Source organism: Lepisosteus platostomus, chromosome 4, assembly GCF_059453375.1.
Source record: "Lepisosteus platostomus isolate fLepPlt1 chromosome 4, fLepPlt1.hap1, whole genome shotgun sequence".
NCBI classification, from domain to species: domain Eukaryota; kingdom Metazoa; phylum Chordata; class Actinopteri; order Semionotiformes; family Lepisosteidae; genus Lepisosteus; species Lepisosteus platostomus.
The window spans coordinates 23,459,734-23,485,119 of NC_142614.1; the positions used below are offsets into that span (position 1 = coordinate 23,459,734).

The window sequence follows — 25,386 nt, forward strand, 5'->3', positions numbered from 1 at the left end:
CGACTGTTGAACAGATCACGAACTCTACAGGATGTAGGCATAGATGTGTGAAAGACTACCATACACCAGCATGACCTCATAGGGTTCACCACAAGATGCAAACCACTGGTAAGCTTCCAGAGCAAAAACGCCGGGTTACAGTTTGCTAAAAAGTACATAAGCCTGTAGAGTTTTTGCACAAAGTCTTCTGGACAGATGCCACGAAGATTAGCCTGTACCAGAGTGATGGAAAGAGGAAATTGTGGAGAAAAAAAGGAACTGCTTATGATCCACAGCATACCACGTCATCTGTGGAGGTAGCATCATGGCTTGGGCATGAATGGCTGCCAGTGGAACTGGCTCACTTGTCTTTATTGATAATGTGACTGCCGACGGCAGCAGCAGGATGAATTCTGAAGCGTACAGAAGCATCTTATCTGCTCAGATCCAACCAAATGCCTCAAAGCTTATTGGACGGCACTTCCCCTTGCAGCAGGACAATGACCCCAAACATACTGCTAAAGCATGCACAGAGTTTTTCAGGGCCAAAAAGTGGAATGTTCTTGACTGGCCAAGTCAATCACCTGACCCGAATCCCATTGAGCATGCGATTCACTTACTGAAGACCAGACTGAAGGCTGCATTACAGGCCTTGTAGAGCATCACCAGGGAAGGTACCCAGCATCTGGTGGTTTATGGGTCGCAGTCTTCAGGCAGTCGATTACAAAAGATTTGCAACCAAGTACTAAACACGACAATTTTATTTAAGATTATGTTAATGTGTCCAATTACTTTTGGTCCCCTCAAATAGGGGGACTATGTATAAAAAGGGCTGTGATTCCTATAAGGTTCACGCAATATAGACGGTAAATGCCCTCGAATTAAAGCTGATATTCTGCACTTTAACCTCATAGTCATTGTTTCATTTGAAATCCAATGTGCTGGAATACAGAGCCAAAACAACACAAATTGTGTCACCATCCAAATACTTACAGCCTGTACTGTATTATACAAAGAGTAAGTGGACATTGGATTATTGATTAATGTAATTAATTGATAAGAAACTATTCTGAATTTGCAGTAAATATCAGAAGGCTTGTTCTGCCAAGATGATGTTAAGTTCAACTGAAAAAATTCTGATGTAGGAAACACAATTTAAGTTTACATTACTGATTACTGAAATTTGATTTATTTACAAGAAACAACCTGTAACTGTAAGAAATCATAACAATGGTAGGGTGCTTATACTTGATTAGCATGAAGACAGATCAACTGTGTAACTGAGAAATATAGTAAGAATGTGACAGTTTTGCTTTACCAGTATTTGTAAACTACTGAAATTCTGAGAAGTCAGGTAAAGGAAACTTTTACAATAAACGTGAGGAACTCTGGCTGATCAGTAGATCTCAAACTGAAACAGAATTAGAATGTTGTAAAACTCTGATCATAATATACTTTTTATTGTTACAAAATCATAAAATACATCATGCTATTAGCTATATTTAACCCATTTGCCATCTCACAGTTATCATCACTGTAACATATATCTTTAGAATGGAAATTGATGGCTACTGCAATGCAATTCATATTTTTATAAACGTGTTCCAAAAAACTCATTTCACTGTTGGAAATGATCTCATATATCCCGCACATTTCAGAATGATAAAAGTTAATTCCTGCACATCTGAAGACCTTTTAAAAAACTCACTTTAAATTTGCAGCTAGGATAAGGGATTAGATACTTTAGTGTTGAGGTGTAAAAAAATATATATTTGTCAAAAATAATAACGTTACAAAAAAGCACTTCCTGAAAATATACTGTATAGAACGGAGAAAAGTGAAGCAGAATTGTTGCAATTATGAATAAATGGAATAACGATAGCTACTTTAACTGATGGTTAAAAAAAATCTGTTTTAGCAGACAGCAGTCTTCTTCTTCCAAAGTAAATAAAAATAAACAGAATTCTACGAAATATACAAGTTAATTCATCATGGTACAAAATGGATGAACCGTAAATACCAATTTTCAAATTCACCCTACATGATAGAACAACCATTTTAAAATAATTTATATGTAGTGTATAGAAATATATAACTCCCTTCGGTGCATTCAGCTCGTCTTAAACATATAATGTCAAAACAGAAGATCTCACAGGTTGCTTTCACTTGATCCTTCAACCATTACTCTGTGAACTGAAACAAAATGGTCAAATCCAGAAGTGATGATGAATCGAAGGTGAGTTGCTCTTGTGCCGTTGAGCTGTGAAGTAAAAAATGTAAAACATATTTAACTTTTCAACAAATAATTTGTTTTTGAAATTCAACTTGAGTTAAACAGGTTATACCCAACTTGACGGCAAATACTGTAATACTTGTCAGGGAATCTAAACTGCAGTATTAAATGGCAGATACAAATACACAAAAAATTAACTAAAAAATATTTAAGATATTTATGTGTTCTAGATACATAAGAAGGTTATAAAAATACATTTATTAAAAAAAACCTATATAAGTAATTAGATTATTAACATTTGTAAACAATTTGTGGAATCAATAAAGAAAGCCAGCAGAATACTGCAATATACTGCCAAAAATACTGAAATCAAATGAAGTGTAGCAAAAAAATGGATTATGCACTTGTTTAACTGTATTTAGAACACTGTGTATTTCAGCACTGAACTCTTAATATGGTCAAAAAAGTATAATACAGTTTTGCACAACACTATCAAGAAGATCACAGGCTGTGACACTTTTAGTTGCCAAATTACCCTTTGGATAAGAAAATAAATAGTGTTATACATAAATAATAGTGTTTAAAGAAATTCAATTTTAAGCCAAATAAAAATATTTGAAGCTCTCTTGTGTCTCAGTTCAGGTAAACAAGAAGCAGCTTGAGTACCAGTTTCAGGCAGTAGTGTGGAGAAGTGGTTAGGGCTCTACATTGCTGATTAGAGGGTTTTCAATTCAATTTCCCCAGCATGGAATAAGCAGTACCTTGTGGATATTTGAGTCAGACACTGCATGCATAAATCTGTAAATAACTAAGACTGATACCATAACTCACATACTGTACCTACCTGTATGTAAATGGAAACAAGGCCAGAGAACACAAATGAAAGCGTTAGTGAATTCAGAACATAAAATGAAGGTGTTATTTTACTCAGTGAACAAACCGTTCACCGTTAAATGTTAAAGATGGTTCACTAGGATACTTCAAAAAGCAATTTGATAAAGCCCTTGCATTCATAACCTACTGTACTAAACACCAATCAAGCCAAATCAACATACGGCCTCATTCAAAACTTTTTAATGAAACCAAAATTCTAAGGCAAAATGTTTTACTTACAGCAAAATCATTAGATTGAAGTTGTCCTTCTGTGTGCTCAAATTCTGACAAGAAAAAAATAAAATAAAAAATAAACACATGGGGTTAAACTATTGTTAAATACTAGTATTAGCATTTTAACTTAAATCTATAAAAATGCTTTTATTAATAATAATATATACCATTAAGTAACTTGATTATGGTGTTAAAAGTTTAAGTCCTTTTACTAATTTAAAAATGCCTACAATTTGAACAGGTACAATATAGTCAACAGTTCTCCAAATGGAATATTATACATGTGATCTGGTTTGATTGTAAACAGGAAAACCTTTTCATCACTGGTGTGACTCTCTATGGCTATATCATAATTCAGGACTTACTAACCTAAAAACTTTTCAACTACCATGTTTAACAGAAACAAATCACGGTTTTATTTTTAATGTTAACCATGTTGTACATTCTTAGCTCAGATATGACATCTGTATTATTTGAAATTCATGGGGAGAATAAACAGAATAGAATATATATTTATATCTTGATTCTAAAATGATAACAAAACTCATATAAAAATGGTTTAAATCCCATCAGCATACATTTTGTTTGGATAGGCAAAATATTTTTCTAAAATTATCTGATAAAATTATCTTCAGCTTACCTTTGTCTGTGATGCCTTCAAAATCTGTTGCATCGCTAAATGTACTTTTCTGAATTTTCAGATTCTTCACTGCACAAAAAATAAAATCACTTAGAATGTAAAAGCAGGTTCCAGTTTTTTAAAAAAAAACTTAAAAATATTCACTGACAATACACCTCAACATAGATTAATTCCATATCTAAATAGAAAATTACGTCTACGTATGTAAAGATATACAAACATCTAACTGATCTGTGAACATAGCTTTGAATTTTAAATTTGATGTTGAAAGCACTTTCTATTTAGAAAGTACTGCAGCAGCGATTATTAAACCGTGCCTTACCGTTGTAACTCTGAATAGTGACCAGTCTGATTTTCTGTGTGCCGGAGAACCGGATGATGAACTCCTGTGGAAACATTCCCGTAGAAATCCAAAATGTTTCTGTGCTTCTAAATAAACGAGATTGAAACAAAAAGAAAAAAAAAAAACATCATCACCTATACATTTAAATCACAAAAAAAGTTTCACACGGAATGTCACGTGAGTTCACTCAACACTGAAAGAGCAACGATGAAGCAATATTAAATTCATAATTTAGTTATCTGATTGAAGATACTTACCCATCGATGATATTTTCGGGTGGATAATTTTCATCGCTTGAAGTTGCTAAAACAACCTGAGCTCCCGAAGAGCTTAATGCTGCATCTATCATATTTATTAAATAAAAGCAATATATATATATTAAATATTTTAAAATACAAATAACGCACAATGCGATTTAGCACGATTTTTTGGGAGGCGGCAAATTATAATTAATTGCCTACAATTGGACTGACTACTCTTCACCCTGGTTGTCAAGGGGAAAACTGACGCAAAGCTTCCCAGGCGTGAGCAGCCAGTGTTTGTCGCAGGTCTATGACATCATTTTAAAACAACTGTCGCCCGAAGTGAATTCACGGTGTTTCTAAATTGTTGTCTGCAGGTCTGTGTTTAAACGTGTGTTTATTCATGGCAAATGGATATAAAGAAGTACTATTTGCACGAGGCACTGGACAAGTAAGTTTATTCGATTCCATTGGTTATTTATCTTTTTTTCTTTCATTATATTATCAAGTAGTTATGGAACTAGAGGCCTAGTCCGGGTTTAAAGCTGAAATGTGGTGGCAAGCTTAGAATAAGCTAGAATGTTTGTTTGTTTATAGTAGTGATTTGTATGTTATAGTGACTTGTTTTAGCGATTTTGTGTCCTCGCTGACTGTCGTACGTATGTCATTCGTTTTTGAAATTCGTCACCCTCGTCTGAAAATTTTAAAACGCAATGTAGATTTTTATAAGGCGAAGTTCCAGCACGCCACCGCAAAGCAAATACATTTTTAAAAGTTTTTTTTTGCATTTCAGTATATTTTCATTAAAGCTGCACACTTAAAATTTAAGGCAGCCAGTTGGATGCTGTCATCTCTCGAAGATCTGTTAAGTTTCTTGTAGACAGACATTAGTGAAGTCTCCATCCCTTATGTAAACGAATTCGGTTTGTTCTTTGTCTAGTAAGGTAATCTAAACGAGTATATACATTTACTGTTAGGTTCTGTAATGTGTACTTAAACCATTAAGTACGTTTTTTTTCTAATATATGAGAGGCCAAGAACATATCTGGTGTGATACACTTGGTTATTTCGTGCCCTTTTTTGTAATAATACATTTAACTCTGTCGCTGTTAATCTTGACTTCCTAAAAGGAAGTACTGGAAACTGCACAAGGTATAATTATTTCTCTTTCTTTTTCAGAGTGATGATTCTGATATCTGGGATGATACGGCGTTAATAAAGGCATATGACAAGGCTGTGGCATCCTTTAAGGTGATTTACAAAAAACGTGCAGTTAGTGTTATGTGACGGCACCCACTTGTGTCTGAAGGTTTAGATTTCCTTAAATGCAATGTAGTTTTTAAGTGTTTTTTTATCGGCCTTGTTTTATTTTTAACCTTGTAGTTATTTCTCTTTTTTGTTACATGTCCACTGTTGGGTTTTCAAGTAAAGCATGGGAATCTAGCTTGTTTTCTGTCCTTCTTTCTATAAATCTTAGTATTCATGTCTGTGTGTAGAATGCCTTGAAGAGTGAGGATAACACTGAGTTACCTAAAAAAGGAAAATCACCAGCTGGAAGGAAGCGTAAAAGCAACAAGAAGAGCAAAAGCCGAAAGAAAAACAACGCTATCCCAGACAAGGAGGTATCTGCAATGTTAATATTTTAAGAAATTGTCACGCTGATAATGCTGTCAAAAACAGTCCTAAATTAGACATTGTTGCAATATAAATAAATTCTTTACTTTCCACTACTTCCACATGTTTTAGAAATTAGTGTCTTATTAATAGGTTATGACAGACAAAGGTTCTAGATGGGCTATACCAGAGACAAAGGGTGTTACCTTGAACTCATGGGTCACCACTTAAAAGAGAGCTAACTTTGATGAGTGCCTTTCAAACCACAATAAAATTCAAAAATACACAGTAACTTGTAAAACCTCCAATTTACATCACAAACTAGACTGAATTTCCAAGTATGCACAGCCTACACGTCTCTTTTAATCCAGTAGAAATGTTGCTCTTGTTTCGCAGTTTTGCCAACATACTACTTGTTAACTCTGCATGCAGATCACATTGGAACATTTCTGCGATGAAATGTCTTCTGTATGATTTGTACTTATTCATTTGTACAGTACGTCGCATTATATTAGTCGTTGCAGTGGCTAGTGAGCAGGAAGGGGTGTTTAATGTCGCAATTCCTGGGAACTCCCTTTCTCACCCGTGACAAGACCAGGGGTTTGCAACAACATGGCGACTACACAAAGCTCACGATGTTTGCTTGACACGTGCTTAACACAGTTATTAATTCAATAATTTGTCATTTTTTGTATACCATCAGTTTTTTTACCTGAATTTAATAACCAGTCTGAGAAATTGGGACTGCCGTTCTCTTATTTTTTTTAAAAAAAATTAATTTACCTAGAGATTTATCTTCTTAAAGTAATGTCTTTACAGTTCCATGTATGTTGTGGCGAATTAAGCAAATAAACTAAAAATCAGCATTTTTATTTTTTCATTTTTTATTTTTATTTGATGTTCCTAACTACTACTATTTGTTTTTGCAGTGGAAGATTGGGGATTCCTGCAGTGCTGTTTGGTCAGAAGATGGCATTGCCTATCCAGCTACTATTAAATCTGTAGACCATGAGAAAGGCACTTGTATTGTTGTTTACACTGATTATGGGAATGAGGAGGAGCAAAGCCTATTGGACCTTCAGTCTCAGAATTCTGAGGAAGAGGTTGAAATGGGAAATGCTGCCCAGGTATAAAATTTGATATGACCTGAACTGTAATATGAAATAGGGAGAGTTGCAATTGAATATTTTTTCCATGATGTTTAACCTAATTTGCTTTAGAGCCTGTGTGTTGAAATACTTGCAGACATTTTGGATCATGCAGTTACAATTCAGTTAAATAACCATCTCATTGCAAATAATCTGTTTGAATCTGGTTTCAGACAATTGCACAGCAACTGCTCTGCTTAAAGTCACTAATCATCTTCTTACAGCTTATGATCCTGGTTCTCTTTCTATCCTTATTCTCCATGGCCTCAGTGCTGCTTTTGACACTGTTAATCATGACATCTTACCTTCTCATCTTCAGATTGTGTTTAGAGTTTCTGACATTGCTCTTAAATGGTTTACCTATTGCCTTACTGATCACCAAAACTTTATCTCTCTTGGGGGTTTCAGTTTTTTAGTTGAGCTCATAATACTGAGTTCAAACTATTCAGCATTTGTATGCTCCCACTTGGTTATTAAGATCGCATGGTCTAAATGACAATTTCCACTATAATGATTCTCAAATCTATGTCCACAATAAACTTAACACCGAGGTGGCTGTCTCTGCACTATTTAATTGCATCTCTGACATAAAAACTGTCTGACTGAAAAATGTCTTAATTTAAACTATTAGCTACCATCAACTATGTAAAGCGAATGCAGTAACCCTATCTGTGGATGGCACTGTACTTGAATTTCAATCTGTTGAAGAACTTGGGGGTGGTATTTGATCCATACATGATGTTATAAAAACTTCATTCTTCCACCACAGAAATATCTTGTCACTAGCTGTAGCTGAGAAGCTAGTCAACACTTTTGTCTTCTCTTAAGTTGATTACTGTCCTACTCACTAGGGTATTTATCCACACTGAACAAACTTCAGACATAACCCTGACCAGGTCTCATGCAGGTCACATTACTCCTATCATGGAATCCTTGCACTGGCTTCCTGTCAGCTTTTGTTTCAACTTCCAAATCCTCAGGCTCACCTATAGGGCTCTACATGGCTAGGCACTTAAGTTCCTGGCTGACTTACTATCAGTCTGCTTGCAATCTTGTTCATTTAATTCTGGTCCCCTGTTTGTCCCCCAAGCCAGTGTACATGCTATGGATGACGGGGCCTTCTCTTTAGAAGGACTTTTATTTAATTGGTTCTGTGTCCATCCCTTTGGTTTCTTAACTCTATTCCAAACCCATTTTTGCAATTGTGTAATTCTGCTGTTTCCTCTCGTTTTTCTTACTGTGAAATGCTTTGAAAAGCCACTTTTAAAGGTAACAGACTAGAACAGTAATAGACATTATTATTATTGTTGTTGTTGTTGTTATTGTTCTTATTTGACCCTGAAATTAGTTTGTGTTCATGCTTTATGTGTAGCAAAATTCACTTCAGTTGCACAATAAACTTTTTTTTAAATTTGGTTCCAGGAGAATGATCCTGAGTTTTCAACTGATGATAGTGACAGGTCGTCCACCCCGCACCTGCCCAGTCAGGCTAAGCCCAAAGCCAGATCTCCTCCAGGACCCCCTCTGTGGAATCGTGGTTTTCCCCCTCCCCCACCGCCAATGCCAGGGTTTGGCATGGTAAGTGCAGTCTGACATTTGTTATATGACGTTCTGTAAAACAAACAGTGGAAGAAAAGCTCACATTTGCTGTAGTATAAATTTAAATTGCACAGTTGTGACTGTCGTGGTTCCGCGTGGGCTCGTGCCCTTGCTGCTCCACACCGCCGGTTCGTCCCGCAACACGTGGGCGCAAACCTGGGTCTCCGGCATAATGCAACAAGGAACCAGCCGAATGAGCTAAAGGAGACCTCCCTCAGCCCATGCGGCTGAGGTCCCTGCTATGCGCTGGGAGGGCGATGACGTCACCGTGCCCAAACGGGCTCCGCTACACAGTGAAACCCCTGAGAGTTTACACTTGCGGTAGCATGCTCTGAGAAAAACCACTGAACCCTGCAGTCCTGAGATGGGTCAAATTTGTGACACTTAATTGTCTCGGAAATCAAAGTGATTCAAGGACATTAAGAGGACAGCTCGGCTGCTGCAGCGCCAATTATAAACAAAACTGTACTTCATGTCTTATTTCAAATATTTCCTTGGACTGTTGCACAGCGGGAGTTCTGTGAGCTTACAGTATTATTAGTAAGAAATACGAATGTAATGTCTGACACCGTAGCTCTGTGTATTGTGCAGTGGTCTTACAATGTGAAAACAAGCAAATATCCCGAATGTCCATCAGGGGACAAGGGCATGTTGTCTGGTACAAGTGTTTTAACAGTTCCTAAATCAAAATGGATGGTTGGCATTGGGGGATATATTGTTCAAAAGGATTTGTCAAAAACTATTATTTGTAGGTCATTACGAATGCATCAAAATATGAAATATGTGGGGCATTTGATGCTTAAATGTGAATGCGTGAAGCTCCTTTTCACCTTAGCGGCAGATGAAGTCAGTGGATCTGACTGAAGCAGTTTTCAGATTGACATTAAGTCATTGTGTGTCATATTTAAAGAGTTTCTGGTTTGTTGGTAATTTTTAAATGTCTGTGTGTATTCCTGCCTTTTAACAATGTTGATAAATGTGAAAATATTTTTTCAATAGAAAATGTATCTAAAGCCACAGGACACAGAAAACTAAAGTCAGTGCATAATTACATAGAGGGGTGTGTGAAGCATCCAAAACTTGTAACAGCTAGTATTTGGTTGCAGGCTGAACCAAGAATTGATGGACCTGGTGCTGCCTTCCCTGGCTGGCCTCCATTAATTCCAGGTGGACCTCCGGTGAGTATTTGGTCATTTCCCTACAGTAAACATACAGAGAGTGAAACAAGAACACATTGAATTGAATCTGGTAGTCTTTTTATATCTCATCAGATTTTGGATTATGACTTTCTTATATAATAAGACAGGTGTGTTTTTCCATATATATTAGTCTTTAGTATTTAGTGATTTTCAACAGTTCTATCAGAATGTGTTCTCTGATATTATATTTTCTTCCAGCTGATCCCCCCTCCACCTCCATTGGGTCCAGACTTCACAGAAGATTATGAAGCCTTGGGCAGCATGCTAATCGCATGGTACATGAGCGGATACCACACGGGCTATTATCTAGTACGTACCACTAAACGGCAACAGTAGATATAATCTTCTTCTACCTGTCACATACAGTAAGCACATATAGACAACATTTATTTTGGTTCAGACCGAGCTAATGCGTATTCATCATTCATCATTTTCAGCATAAGCATCCTGATACATTCTCAGTTTTCACGGTACAGCTGCTCTAATACAGTATATATTCACCATCTGAGGACAGTTTTCTCAGTTTCACAATCTTGAGTGGCCACAAAACTATCTAACGTTATGCAACTGGCTGATTTCACTAATTTATTAAATGTGTTCATACTTTTTTCATTTTTGCACTGCTCCTTCACAGCTTTTTTCCTGTCATCTCCAATGCATATTTTTTACAGCAGAAGTAGGTTTTTCAGAAAATGCCTATTAATGTGGATTTTTTGTGAGTGAATTTCTCATTTGAAATAAGGCATTAAGGGAGCCCAGCAGAGCTTAATATAAATGTGAAACACTTGGTCAATTCAGTCTGAAATCCCCTATTGTCATCTTTGTTTTCTTCTGTTTGAAGCTATCCCAATCCCACTTCAATTTCGATCATTTTTCTTCACATTTGGTTCTGTCTTCAGTCTTAATATGCATATGGCACATCACAGTGCAAGCACCACAGGCCTCCCCTTCCTTTTCAAAACCTAGACTTTCTTAGCAACTCAGCTCTGAGATATAATGCCACAATGCATTGCACATATTAAAGGAGATGAGGTGTTATCCAGTGTTTCAAAATCAGATGCTGGCTTTTTAGACGTTCACTGCTGAAAATAATTTAGAGGTTCTTTTTATTTTGAAATATAGTTTCAAGAGCTGCAAAGATGTCCAGGGCTATATGAAGTCATACCATACCAGCAATGATATACAGTATACTACAATATATACAATTTTGCATGTGTATATAGTGGGAGTAAAATAATAAGTTCTCTGCACTACACGTACATGGAAAGGCTTCTGACCCAGAAACTCACTCCTTTCTGTTGTGTGTTTTTGAAAGAATGGTTTTAAACTGTCATATTACGTTCCTGGTTTGACCCGGAAAAAGATTCTCTTAATAGAGATAGAATGAATCTTTTCTTTTTCCTGTTCTGATGTAAAATATGTATAGAGGATCATAATGCATCAAAGGTTGTTTGCTTTGAGCAAAAGAAAATTATGTTGTGTCCCACAGGGACTGAAGCAGAGCCAAAGGGATTCTGCTTCAGGAAATAAGTCCCAGCACAAATGAGCAGTGCGGGTCTGGTCTTTGCCAGAAAATATGTGAGTATTTTTGGAATTTTCTTGTAAATAAGATGTTTTTCATTCTGAATGCTTATGAACTTAAGCCAAATCTGTTTCATGAAAATTATTTATTTTATGTTTAATGAACATTTCTAGGTTATTTTAAATTTAAATGCTGTGTGTGCTAACTCATTAACAGGACACCAAGTGATTTTGGTTGCCCAAAAGCATATGCCCAATTGATCAGTTTCACTTCACTTACATTACCCAAACATACAAAACTCATCGTTTTCAACTGTTTATTCGAAACATGCTGTATAACACTTTGCAGAAATGCAGTTGTACATGTTATGACAGTGTTCAAATGACTGCGTCTGTGACTGGGTACAAAAAATCTTTGGAAAATGTGCACTAATCATTACTGAACCTAAATGCCACTATTGATACAAGGCAATTGGTGTGCTGAGGCCAGAATGTCCACTTCACCACACATTTTTGTGTGACCCAGAAATTGTTTGCAAACAATTGCATAATATAGAGATCCTTTACATGTGTGGATTAATAAGTAACTGCAGATACACTGTCAGACGTTTTTGATCAGTTCTTTAATTAGATTTTTGTGCAAATCAGCAGTCTGCAGTGTATACTCCTTTCTAAGTTGACTGACTGTGGAAATTGCCCTGCCATTTAAATATTTTTTTGAGAAACTTGTTTATCCAAGTAAAATTAAAAAAAAAGAAAATAATGTTTACCTGTTTGTTTTAATGTCTTTGTACACACATTATGTTTTTATATTTCTGTTGTCTTCATTTTTTTAATTTGGGCATGTTCTTTCTATTCTTGAGCTGTTCAAGGCATGGCTGCCATTTTAAACCTGTATCTTTTTTTCTAGGTGGACATCTCTCCCAGGGAGAGCAGTGAAACCTTCAGCAACTGCCGCTACCATTTTTTTTAACCATGGAGTTTGTATTTGTTGTAAATAAAAGAAAAATGAAAAAACAATGTTTGTGCTTATGTGTATGGGGGGGAAATGTTAAGAAATGAGGAGCCTAACCATACAAGGTTCTGTCTGTTTTAGGGCTTTTCTTTGCTACAACCTAGGAGAATCTGCAACTGTCATTTCTCTGGGTAGATCATGTAGCAGCAAGTAATGTCATGTAAAAGCAAGAACTGGATGTGTATAAAAAACAAAATTATTAATGTTTTTATTTACGTATTGGAATTTAAATGTCATAAACAGTGTGACAATTGAGCAGGCTGTATTTTTATGTATACTGTATTGTTCATAGCTCTACGCTATGATCACTAGATCTTAACTTTGGCCTTAAGTTGATGAAGTAGCCTATTAAAAAGTAGTTCCCCATTGTTAGAATACTTGTGAAGACAGAGAAACTATTTCTGATGCAGAGAGGTTCATTTCTCTTGTGTGGGATGAATAACCGGGATTTTGTTGGACTTGCAGTCCTGAATGGAAAGTAAGTAAGTCTTGATATGAACTGCTGCAATTTGTTTACCAGCAAATCCTGGCCAGAACAGAATCACAAATCAGCCAGCCCTACAAATATCTTGTTAATGATTTTTAGATCTAAAATGTAGATTGTAACCTCAGGATAAGCTACTGTATATTAGGCATATGGCTCAGTAGCTCAACAAAAATTAATTCACGAATAAAGGAAACGAGCCTCGTATTTCAGAATCTCGGATTGGGAAGACACATGGGCTTATAGTTTTTCCTCGTTTGCTCAGAAAGACAAGAACCTGTTCTACTCATCTCTTGCTTTGATTTATTTCTGTTAAGTGGAATATGAACACGTTCTAGGATAAATATTTTTTAAAGTTATGTGTTACCTTTAATTAGCACTAATTTACATCTCTGCAGGTATAAATCTTGTATACAGTTCTACCTGGTAGAGCTCATACAAAGCAATTTTGAAAACATTTTGAACCTCTTTTCAGTATTCTGGAACACTAGGCACAAGTCTAGCAGGAGGTAGTGGAATAGGTGTTAGTGGTAATCGCTCTGTATTTGTAACAAGAAAGCTATATGTTCAAATCCTGGTTGGAGCTCTTGTTACTTCACTCTGTTTTGGTTAAATGTACATGCACATACATGTGAATATACATGAGTAACTACTAATGATTGTTATAAACAAAATCAGTTTTCAGTCAGAAAATGTTTTAAAGACATTACTTTTCAGATACACTAGTGATGACAGAATGTTGAAACCAAAGCTTATGGAGTCGTATGTGCTCGCTCAATTGGTTAGTATATTTCATTAAATGCATCTTAATAATAAAATATGTTCTGGACTATGATGTATAAGGAAATATATTCAGAGTACTGGAATATATTGTGGGTTATTTTTTATTTATTTTGAACCAGGAGAAATTTACCTCTGTAGCTGTATTTTTTAATGTTATTTTTTAGGCAAGATCTCAAGATGAACTACTTTCCAAGTTAAAAATATATTTTAGAAAACAGTTTTCTGTTTTCTTAATATTTTATATATGAATGTTCCCATACATCACTGTGTGAATTTCTTTTCCAAATGGATCTTGCAAATTATTCAGAATGGAGATATTCACTTTCCTTTGGATACATTTGGCAGATTAAATCATACTCCCAAGCTCTTTTTCCTCTGATAAAAAGCACAGAGAAACTATGTACTGTTTGTCACTATAAGAGCAGCACACCACATTTTGTAATAGTTTCTGTACTCAAATAGAAGGTTACAAGCAAACAATGGCATTTTATCTGCAAAATGAGACAGCAAGTATTTTCAAGCTATTGTAATTGGAAGAATCCTTTATTTTTAACTGTGGTTTGGTTAGCTCCACTGACATTATATGTAACAATAGTCAAACTCTTTCTTAATGCTAATTCTCCTGTAATTTCTTCACAAGTGCATAAATCTCATTTTAGGAAAACAAAATGGAAATCGAGTGTATGTTCAGTATCCCACTTTTATGTGGTAATGATAATAGAAATTATAGAAAAGAATGTTATGTACTGTTCAGACATTTCAAAGTTTTTTGACAGAATTGTTTTTGACAGTTTTTAATGGCAATCATTTATTATCTCTGAGACTACACCACATAACATTTTCTTCAGTCCTCCTACAGAACTAGCTATACTGAAAGTGCCTTTATCCATGACTGAGCTCAAGGAGGCAGTGCAGGACATAATAAACCTGAAACTGAATTAGACATGATTTTTCTGAAAGCTTTTCTTGAAAGGTCTTACTAGTGCATTTTACAGTTTTTAACACAGCGTCCATCGATTTGAATCCTGACTATTCTAATATTTTTGCCTTCTTACTTCCATCTCCATAGTATTTAAAAGACTAAATCTATGTGTTTTACATAAACACCGAATTATTTTCTAATAAGCAGCTTCCTCAAGCTCTGGTTTCTACTTTAATTTTGAGATAAAGAAATTTAAAAAGACTTAACCCAGGATTGGGTTAATGCCTGGTAGATGATATTTAATGAACAGATGCACTTACAACACGTACAAGGTGGCAAAACGCAAATTATTCTGTTCATGTGAGAAGTATTTTGGTATTTATGTAAACCCAACATTTTCAAGATTATATTGAGAACAGCAGAGAAAAGAAACTGTGCACCATCATAAAACTCATCCACAGGCTAAACAAACAAGGACGCAGACTTTGCTCACTTGTGCTAACATGAACCTAAAGTAAAGGGTTATCTGCCTACACTTAATTCAATATTGCTGATTTGTGTGTATCCTTTCAAATCAAAGAGTTCAATTCACTGGAAAAATGGGACAATAGGTCTTTTTCAAATATAGACATTAGACTTCCCCAAAAGAAGTCAATAAATAGCATATGCAATTTCTTCAGATAGGTTTCCTCAAGGTGTCACAGACATTATAAATAATGATTAATTACTTTTCAACTGCTGTACACACCTTGAGTGTTTAATTGTGCATTAATGACTCCAACACCACAGAAGTATAATTAAGACATAATAAATACATTCTGAGCGAGTGCAGAGGCAGTGGGGCCATGAGGCTTTTTGGTCTCCAGTATGCATCAGAACAGAGACTAGAGAGCTATAAAATCTGTTAAGCAGCTGTGCCCAAATGAGGAAATCAAATTCCATCCCAGATTCTGGTCATTGCTTCACAGCCTGGCCAGCACTTGTAAGTGGGGCATTACTATAGCTGGTAGTCTCCAAAACATTGATATGTCTGTATTCTCATAAATAGTCTTTTTCAAATCTGCAGGAATCACGCATACAGTAGTTCATTCTCCCCTTTCTTTAGTCCCAGCTTGGTATCGTCTTATATGAAATGCAGTATGAACATTACTGCTTTCTACAGTAAGCATAAAATCCTCCAGCTATAAACTCAATCTTGAAAGTATGACTAAAAGGTTTTATAACTTCTTCTCACCCATAACTGCCTATGAGGCATTCCAAATGATAGTGCACACACAGAGCAGACGATACTGCATATTTATGTTTTCTGAAGGCTTTTGATAAAGTTCCTCAGTGCTTAATTTGTAAACCATGAGGTGCCTAAGCTCCATGAGAAGGGATGTATGAGGAGCAAAGAAGGTACCGAAGTGCTTCACCGTGACACTTTCAGGCAACCACTTTAGAGAACGTGTTGGCAAGCTCACATAAAGAAGAATTTCGCAGTGATTTCAATTACCATAATGCTGTTAGGCCTCCTCTATTATTTCAATCTAAAAATCTATCAGCAGTAGAATTTCTAACTGTATGATCTCCTCATAACATATACTGTACACAAAACTGGGCTTCTTGCAGTAAATATATTACAAAAGAGGCATCACCTCCCTTGAAACCCACCCAGATAGTGTAGTAGGAGGAGAACATTTTTTTGTTTCAATGGAGTTTGCCTCAGTTTAGGGAGTGGTGTTGTGTCCACTCTTGGCCTGCAACACAGTGTCAGTGACCATAATCTGGCTTATGACTTTTGGCCTCTCTGTAAGCTGTTCAGAAAACTCTGACTGTGGGAGATATTTGTTCAGATTGATCATTGACAATGGTCTGTAATAAAGTGTCCCCTTTAGCTTTCTCCTAGATGCAGCTAAAGGCATTTTGGTTTGAGCATGTTCCACAACCTTTTTCCAAAGTGCCTTTTGCTTTTTATATGACAGGTGCAGAAAGGGACACAGTTATTCTGTGTATTGCTCTTTTTTAAGATTCTGAGTCTATTTTTAAATAGAAAATGTGCATGTTAAATTTTCACAAGGAGGTGCCAGTGTTGTTCTTAGAGGGGCTGGAGTGTGGGCAGTCTAAAATTGAATGTTGCTGGAGTAGACCTCTGGTGAATCAAAATAAATCAAAAGGGTCAAAATGGGGTTGGTGTAATTCATGGAGTACCACAGAGATCTGTAGGAGGTCCACTGCTCTTCAGATCCACATTCTGGTATAGTGCGGAAAACTGGTCAAGTCTATACACAGTAGCAAAATAAGATTAGTGAACACTGTAGAAATAGTAAATGGAATGCAGAAATGTTTTTGATAAAATGCAAGACTGGGTAATCACTTGACAGATGACAATTTAATGTTGCATGCAAGTAGCAAAAACATAAAACTATAGATACAAAATGGGAAACACTGATACTGAAAAAAGAGTGTTCATCTTGATATATACTGTAATTTCCCCATTGCAGATAAAGTGGGGAAGCAAATAAAAGCCAATATTACAAAATATTACTATATAAATTAAATGTGTAGACTTTAAAGCAACAGGTGTTGCATTCAAATTGTCTAATACAATAGTAAGACCTTATGTAGAGTATTCTGTTCAATGTGTTTTAGACACATTACAAAACAGATAAAGATGCTCTGGAATGGGACATAAAAGAATACCTGACATTAACACGCTTTTTAGTATCGAACAAAAAAGATTATGCAGAAACATGATCCAAGCACTTGAAAGTCAACTCATTGGATTTCTTCAGAAATAGGACCTGAAAAAACAAGAGGTACCAAATGGAAAGTACATGGTAGTGCACTTTAAACTGAGAACATGAGAACTGAGAACATTAAAAAGCAAATGTATATACAGTAAGTAAGGAAAAGACCTACAAAACAAGACAATACTATTATTTAGGGCTTTTAAATGGATTTGTTTTTGCTTTTTTTCATCTAGGTCATAAATCAAAGTGTCAACAAAGTAGTAGTGTTTTACTAAGAACTAAACCTTAAATAAATGTCCAACTATCAAATATGCTGATAGAGCAAAGTTCAGTAAATATAAGCTGAATTAAGTTAAACTATTGGGCAATTTTTTTAGTTACAAATTAAATGAAAGTCTTGTGCTAATAATACAATGTGTTTTGATGTTTCACTTTTTAACAAGCTTTTAGATATCATGAATTGTTACCTTTCACCTTCATAATAATTACTTGTTGTATCACTTATGTTGTCTGAATGAAGCTGTCTGGCCTACAGTTGGTTTATTGTATAAAACACTGACACCCGTTTTGTTTCTGGCTAAATCAACCACAACAATACTAATAATTGTCATCCATCTGTCCTTTTTTTAGTACATGATCTGCCACCATGCTCACATTGGTGAACTACTGTTGAGGCTGTGTGGTGTTTGTTCTTCTCTGTTAGCTTTTATGTTAAAGGTGAAGGAGTCAATCAGAGCGATAATAGTTTGAGATTTTTAAATCGACACCACCCAGGTCACATATTAGCCCAGGAATGGAGGTAAAATCACAGCAGTGGAGCCTTCCACTTTTATTTCTCTCGTCAAAAAAGGAGAACGTCACAGTTTTTGTCAGCTGTTTTTCATTAGTTGGACCTTGTCTAAAATAAAATAAAATTGGAACATAACAGCATACCACAACATTTCCCCCACTCCTAACCTCTGCCAGTAATGATAAAGCTCTCCAATTTTCCAACCACATGATTCATAAGCAAGAATGGGAGAGTTTGACGGAAACATGATTTGATCACATCAGCTGCAGTTCTTCAAACCTCCACCATGGAACTATAGGTCCAAGCAGTAGGAAGCTCCATATGAATAATGTTGAAATACTACTGATGTCAAAGGAGGGAATACTGAGGAGTGCCATACTGTGCCAACATTTGTTTTAGCAGTGAGACCAGTCAGTCAAATCCATTTCTGCCAATGGGAAAAGCTAAATTTATATTTTTCATTTAGCAAGTCTACAATGAGAGAACAAGGAATATCCTTATGTATAGTGGGCAACAAAAGAAGAAGTACAACTACTGTAGGTAGCTGCATCAACGTGTGTAGGCTGCAAAGAACCAGGTAGATTTATCCCATGATGAAAAGATAAGAAACATTCAGCCTGAACGTTGTGTCTCTTTTCTTTTCAGCATGAAATAAACCTTTACCTGTTCCAAAAAAAAAAGATGAAACCCATTTCCAAAATTTAACCACACCTGGACCCTCCCTGAACATCTGTAAAAAGGTTTCCACAATGATTTTCGGAAAGAACTTACACAAACTATTGACTACTTAAGATAACATCTACGAGGGGACAGGAGTGCTCTGTGAAGACACTTGACATGAAGTATTCAATGAGCAGAATATATGGATGTTTATTCCCAGCCTAGATACCAACAGGCCTAAAAAGCTCTAGATCTGAAACTTTGTACCCCAGCCAAAGAGTAAACATTAAACCAGCATCAGCAGTGTACAGAGAGCAAACACAGAGTTGTCCGATTAAGTACAAAGGAGAAGAGTCAGTCAAAATAAAAAAAAAATAATTGAAAAGTACACAAAAAAATTCAGCCAAAAGAGAATTCACATGAATTAATGCGTATATGTGGCAACAAATGAGAGGTAGAGCATTTTTTTTATTAATCTGTAACATTAATTTTGACCAAAAAGTAATCTAAACTAAATCTGGGCTAATGCATTTACAAAACTGATTGTGAAGATTCGTCTGCTCCTTATCGGGTTTAAAGTGGAACCAATTAATGCCACATTACTGCATTTGTAACACAGGAGGATACAAAATCTGTCATTTACTTTTCCCTTGGTTATAATTGATTAAATATCATTCAACAGTTTATAGTACCATCTTTTTCTTTCAGTTAAATGAACTGTTGATCACGAAGTTTTATGCGCCTGTGGATAAAATCCAAACTAGCTGCCACTTCTGTTTTGTGTTTGACAAAAACAAAGACTTTGAATGGGATTATGTGAGAGATGGACAGCGTGGAAGTGAGGTAGGAAAGGTTATGACGTGAATTGGAAAGCCCTGGGTCCTGTGCCCAAGGACACAATCCATTTAAATCCTGCAGATTCAAGCAGTAAAAGGAGATGTCTGAACAACCAGAGATGAGAGCTCGCAAATGCTGTATGAACTGCGTGTTCAGTGAGATTTTCCTCAATTAACTTTATTCTAGTTTTAGATTTTTGCTTTATACAACCTTTGAAAATCCCAGATTAATGTACCTGTCAACAAATACAAAAAAAACAGCACTGTGTAATCTAAGAGTTTGCTGTGTCAGGTTCACAAAAACTTCAAGATTATGGTTGGAATGTTTGTTCTTCAGAATACCACCACCACCACCACCACCACCACAAAACAACAACAAAAACAATTCACGCAGAATGACAGCAGCCAAAGATTGTGTGAAAGAATATTTCACTATATATAGCTTATTAAAACATTGGTTTAATCCGCTTAGCTGAGTGCCACATCCGGGCCACAGAAGAAAAAGGCAAAAAGGGGCAGCTGTAAGGTTGGAGATGGGGTGAGGAAGAGTAGAGGGTGACATGTGGCATGTATGCGTGATTTTGTCAGGATTAGTTGTAAATTGCAGCAGCTGAGCTTAATAAATTCAGTTGCCTTCCTCCCTCTTGAAATTTCATTTACCTACAGCAACAACAACAATCAACAGCAAAAGTAATTCTTATTCTGCCTTTCGTACTCAGTACAGTGCATATCATTTGGATACATTTTAAAGTAGTTTACATGCAAGAGAGGATCAAATTCACCCAAGTGCTAAACAGCAGTCTAGACAGAGAAGTATTAAATTACTTCAATTAGATATTTAGGTAAACTAGACTGAACAACCAGGACACCAGGATTAGCACACCTTGCCTTATAAAGAGTACCATCTGAAAGGACAGAATAAGAATGGACGATGATACTACACAGAAATATTCTGGACTAACCTAAACCTGCATTCTATTACTTCAGTCTTCACTGGCCAAGTGGTGATTCTTTCTATATGCCTCATCTCATATATTTATTAAACATGAGAGGTTCACTCTGCAGACTGGATCACTGCTTATGCATCACCTCTACATAAAATTGAATTCTTCATTAACTTTTTAAAGCACTTTACAAACTAGAGAAGGCAACTTGCCCCATCTTGTTCATATGGTAGCTAGTGTACAATTTATAAGCAAAGCACAACCAAGTCTCTTGTGAAAAACCACAGTGGTGGCACGTCGCTATAGGCTCTCAAAATTCTTTTTTACTTTCAGACTTAAATGTGTCTCCTCTAATTTCCACTTGTGGTCATGTACATTTTTTTTAAATTGCAATGTCTTGCCCTGCTATCAAGACCTTAATAACATTTCTGCATATTTGAATGAAATACCTTTTCAATGTTCTTTGTTCAAGACAAAATGAACTTTTCCTTAGAAGTTTTTGTGTAGGGTGTTCCTGCTCTATAAAACTAGGATTTTTGTGAGTTAGTCTTATTGGTGTTTATTCATGGTGACCAAACCTGAATGCATGTTCTATTCTATTTCAATTTTTATTGTTTCTACTGTACTGTTCTAGCTGTTTGGATACAGTACATGTCAACAATGGTGTAAATCAGAAAGAGTGGGGAGTGTTAAACTTATTCCTGATAACCTTATTAAAAGCCTCGTTGTTTGGTGAGGATGGTAAAAAACTGTAGGGATATGTTAAACTGGAAACTAAGTCTACAGGGTCAGGGGTATGATTTTGGCTGTGGAATCTTGATTGTGAGGAGTTTTCAGCAGGTACTCTACTTGTCTCCCAATTCCCAAAGACATGCAAGTGATTATTTATTCTAGAATAGCAGCATTAATGCCGTCAGTGTTTTGCTCTTTGATAAACCACTTCCTGGCCACACATGGCCTATAATTTGTTATGTCCGTGTTGCTTGTAGAATTGATGATTTCTGCTGGTATGTTGATTACTGTACTGTACCTGTGGTTCTTAATGTATCATGTTCCATGAACTTTAAAACACTACTGACATCACATCTTCACAGAGATTATTTAAGAAAAGGGTTCAATAACACAATATTATTTTGAAATTAGACTTCAAAAATGTATTTTTATTTAGGATAAGCTGGAATACTAGAATTAATGCTTAAGCCTGACGTCCAATGAGCATGGCATCCAGTCCATTGTACACAGCTGTTTTTTTTTTCAGTTATTCATTATTTGAAGACACTAAACCTTTTTATAGTAGATCCTTTGAAAACAGAGACAGAGTGCTTTGACTTAAAAGAAATGTGCAAAATTTGAAAAGTACATGCTGGATGGCACAGTGGTGCAGTGGTTAGCATTTGGAGCTCTGGATACTTGGTTTAATTCTGGACCTGGGGTGGAGTTTGTATGTTCTCCCCATGTTTGTGTGGGTTCCCTCCAGTTTCCTTCTACAGTCCAGATATACTGGTAGGTCAACTGGCTCCTGGGAAAACCCTTATGCGAGTTTGTGTGTGTTTGTGTCTGTGTGTGCCCTGTGATAGACAAGAGTTTCATCCAGGGTGTACCCCACTTTGCACCTGTTGCTTGTCAGGATTGACTTTGGCACCCCTGAAACCCCTGTGTTGGATGAAATGGTTAGAAAATGGATGGATGAAAAGTAAATGTTATATTTTATATAATTATATTAACACTGACTTTCTGTCCCCAAAAATCAATTTGATTGTTTTTGCTATTTAGCCAGAATTACAATAAAATAATTCACCATTTCCACTGAAATGAATGGCATTCTGAAGTATTTTGCCTAACCATCAGGTAAGCTTTTGTTGACACAAATTTAGGTTATCTGAATGGATAAATTGATCTTGCTCTGACCTCACTGGGTCTTTTGCAATGCAATGTACACCGTAGGCTAAGACAGGTTAATGCGACCGGTCAAATAAATATCCACCCAAGGAACCGTGAAACAGTTAATAATGCATTCTACTTTCATTCTATAAAGAGATTAAGACATGATAAAGAAACAAGAAAAAAGGTATATACAGAATATTAAAAAATATATAAAACATGAATGAAATATTTACTCATCTTACAAGATACTACTGTATCAGATATGTTTCACGACATTAATATCCATTCAAATGTGCAGATATCAGACTGAAAGCAAACTTCTTGTGAAAACCAGACACTAAACCTAGTTGTGCCAGGAGATGTCCAGACCGTTTGCTCTTTAATCTTGATGGAAAAGCACTACAAAGTATTAGAAAAGCAATTATGGTGTGGTAGTCTGTTCTTGCTTTGTTTCAAACCAATTAACTTCAAAAGAAATGGCAGCTTAAACAACCAACCATTTGTCTGCAGAGAGTAGGTTCTTTGTGATGAGTTTGTTTGCACAAAACAGATCAAATTTAGATGGTACTAACTGCTGAAATCAAGTTACTAATGTAAGCAAAGAAACAAACAGCATGTATTGTGCTAGCTTCTACCATAAAACCCAACAGTTTTAGTAGGATATAGAATAGCAGCATTATACAATTTTATTCACAAATATTATATTAGGGAACATGCAACATAAAAAAACACGTATTCTGTAATACGCTGGACAGTGTAACAGAGTCTTTGATGTTCTTTCAAAATGCATTTTTGGTCATATTTGTACTGAAAAACACTTATTATGTGAATTTGTAGCTCCATACATTGTGAGTACAATTCAACATGCTTATGTGGGGATTAGAATCATTTTATACCTCAGACTGTGTTCTATGTTTCCTGTGGAACAAATATTCGCCATTTACAAGATTAAAAACATTTCATAACGGAACACAAAAAATAAAACTATAAAATGAATACAACAACAAGTAAAAGAAGCATTTTAATTTTAACACAGATCTAAAAATTTAAATGGAACTGTTATTTCCACAGGGTGTATTTCATTACATAACACATCTTACATTTTTATGTATTTAGGCAATTTGTGCAACAAAAAATAAGACAAATTTACTTTGAATATAAACTCTTTGTTAAATACAAAAGTCAATAATACAGACTGCTAGATGTTAATTTACAGTTGGTAGCTTTTTGGATGAAAGTGTATATGAATATGTTTATGTTTTCATCCATATAAAGTGACATAGTTTCACTGTAGAAAATTGCACACAGAGTAATCAGATTAGTCTATTATTTGTCATTTCCATACCTGGGTCACAGTGGCTCATATGGCCAGAACTTATCTTGGTTTCCATGGCAATAAGTGGACAATATAAGTAGCTGTGGATGTGTCTCAAACCCTGGACAGGAGGCAGGTCATTCAGAACATTACTCCAAGCAAATGCTGGTCCTCACTTACATACAGCCGGGTCGACTGGAGCAACTGAGGTAAAGCACAACCTTCAGGATACAACAGCAGTGTGTGCAGCATGAAACGTGACCCACATCACACCACTTATGAGACCAGGTACACCACACAAGTGGGTGCTGCAAATCAGGTGGTGGATATACAGTATATATGGTGCCGGATCCTTTGGGAAGAAAAATGCTACAGTATATATACTGTAAATACATCCAATCACTAAGCCTGTTAGGGGGACTACTTATCCTTATCCTTAGAGGGTCATGCAGTGCCAGAGCCTAGCACAGCTGACTCAGGATGCAGGGTGGGACTACACACCAGACGGGATTCACCTGGATTGCATGATTTGGACTGTGGGAGGAAACCAGCGTTCCTGGAAAAAACCGAGGTAGACACAGGACGAACTTGCAGACTCCACACAGAAGGCAAGACTGGAATCCAACCCAGAGCTGACTCAAGATCTGTGAGCATCAGCAAAAACCACCATGTCACTGTGTCACGCCATATAAATGTGATCGATTACAATTATTATAAAACTAAAAATAAATGTAATGATTTTTAAAAAATAGTTCCAGAAATGGCAAGATTCAAGGATAATCAGGCAATTACAAATCAGATGAGCAAAATTTGCTAATAATCCTCATTTCCTATGTTCGTGGGTAATGAGGAATGTCTAACAAAATGTCTGTGGCCAGGAAGTTATGAAAACACAAAAAAGATCAGTTTTGATAAAGCAAATTCTGTTTTAATGTTAAAAATTGTCTGCAATGGATTGGAATCCTGTTGTATCCTATCTTCTGCCTGTTACTTGCTAAGATATACAGTACAGTACCCCTGCGAGCCTGTATAAAAAGTAGTTATAGAGAATGGTTGGATGGATGTTAACAATTGTGTTTTCACATTTAACAACAGGCTTTTATAATTAATTATACGAATTATGAATTATTATGATTTTATAATTAATTCTAATTACTGTATGTCTGTTGTGTGTTGTTAGTAATAAGTAGTAATAGAAGTCACAAGTAAGACATGGGCTAATCAAAGTCTGTAGTGTTATGGATGGTGTTTGTTTTAGTTTCACCTGCTCTTCATGGAAATAAGACAAAGTTTTCTACTGTATTTTTTATCATCCCATCCTGATCAATAGAGTCGCTCCTTTTAAGTTTAACTTCCACCCATAGTTAAGTAGAAAAAAATTTAAGTGAATCTAAAG

The 25,386-nt window shown here is 35.9% G+C and overlaps 2 protein-coding genes across 3 annotated transcripts; one reads left to right on the plus strand and one right to left on the minus strand.

The window, feature by feature from the left end:
* Positions 1–1,420: 1,420 nt before the first annotated feature.
* Positions 1,421–4,799, minus strand: hspb11 (heat shock protein, alpha-crystallin-related, b11). Of its 2 annotated transcripts, none has more exons than XM_088629090.1 (5): positions 4,560–4,799; positions 4,282–4,385; positions 3,960–4,028; positions 3,326–3,369; positions 1,421–2,239 (listed from the first exon to the last, which is right to left on the minus strand). In XM_088629090.1, the coding sequence occupies exons 1-5, from the start codon at positions 4,649–4,651 to the stop codon at positions 2,129–2,131; spliced, it is 420 nt and encodes a 139-aa protein (XP_088485216.1). In that variant the 5' UTR covers positions 4,652–4,799; the 3' UTR covers positions 1,421–2,128. The 2 variants fall into 2 exon arrangements, with proteins under 2 accessions (XP_088485216.1, XP_088485215.1); XM_088629089.1 differs by having other exon boundaries at positions 4,282–4,388.
* A 38-nt stretch (positions 4,800–4,837) lies between these two features.
* smn1 (survival of motor neuron 1, telomeric) lies at positions 4,838–12,645 on the plus strand. The gene is made up of 9 exons (XM_088629088.1): positions 4,838–4,995; positions 5,724–5,795; positions 6,041–6,166; positions 7,088–7,285; positions 8,729–8,884; positions 10,012–10,083; positions 10,303–10,413; positions 11,594–11,682; positions 12,536–12,645. Exons 1-8 carry the CDS (start codon positions 4,948–4,950, stop codon positions 11,648–11,650), a joined length of 840 nt encoding a protein of 279 aa, XP_088485214.1. The 5' UTR covers positions 4,838–4,947; the 3' UTR covers positions 11,651–11,682; positions 12,536–12,645.
* Positions 12,646–25,386: the final 12,741 nt, after the last annotated feature.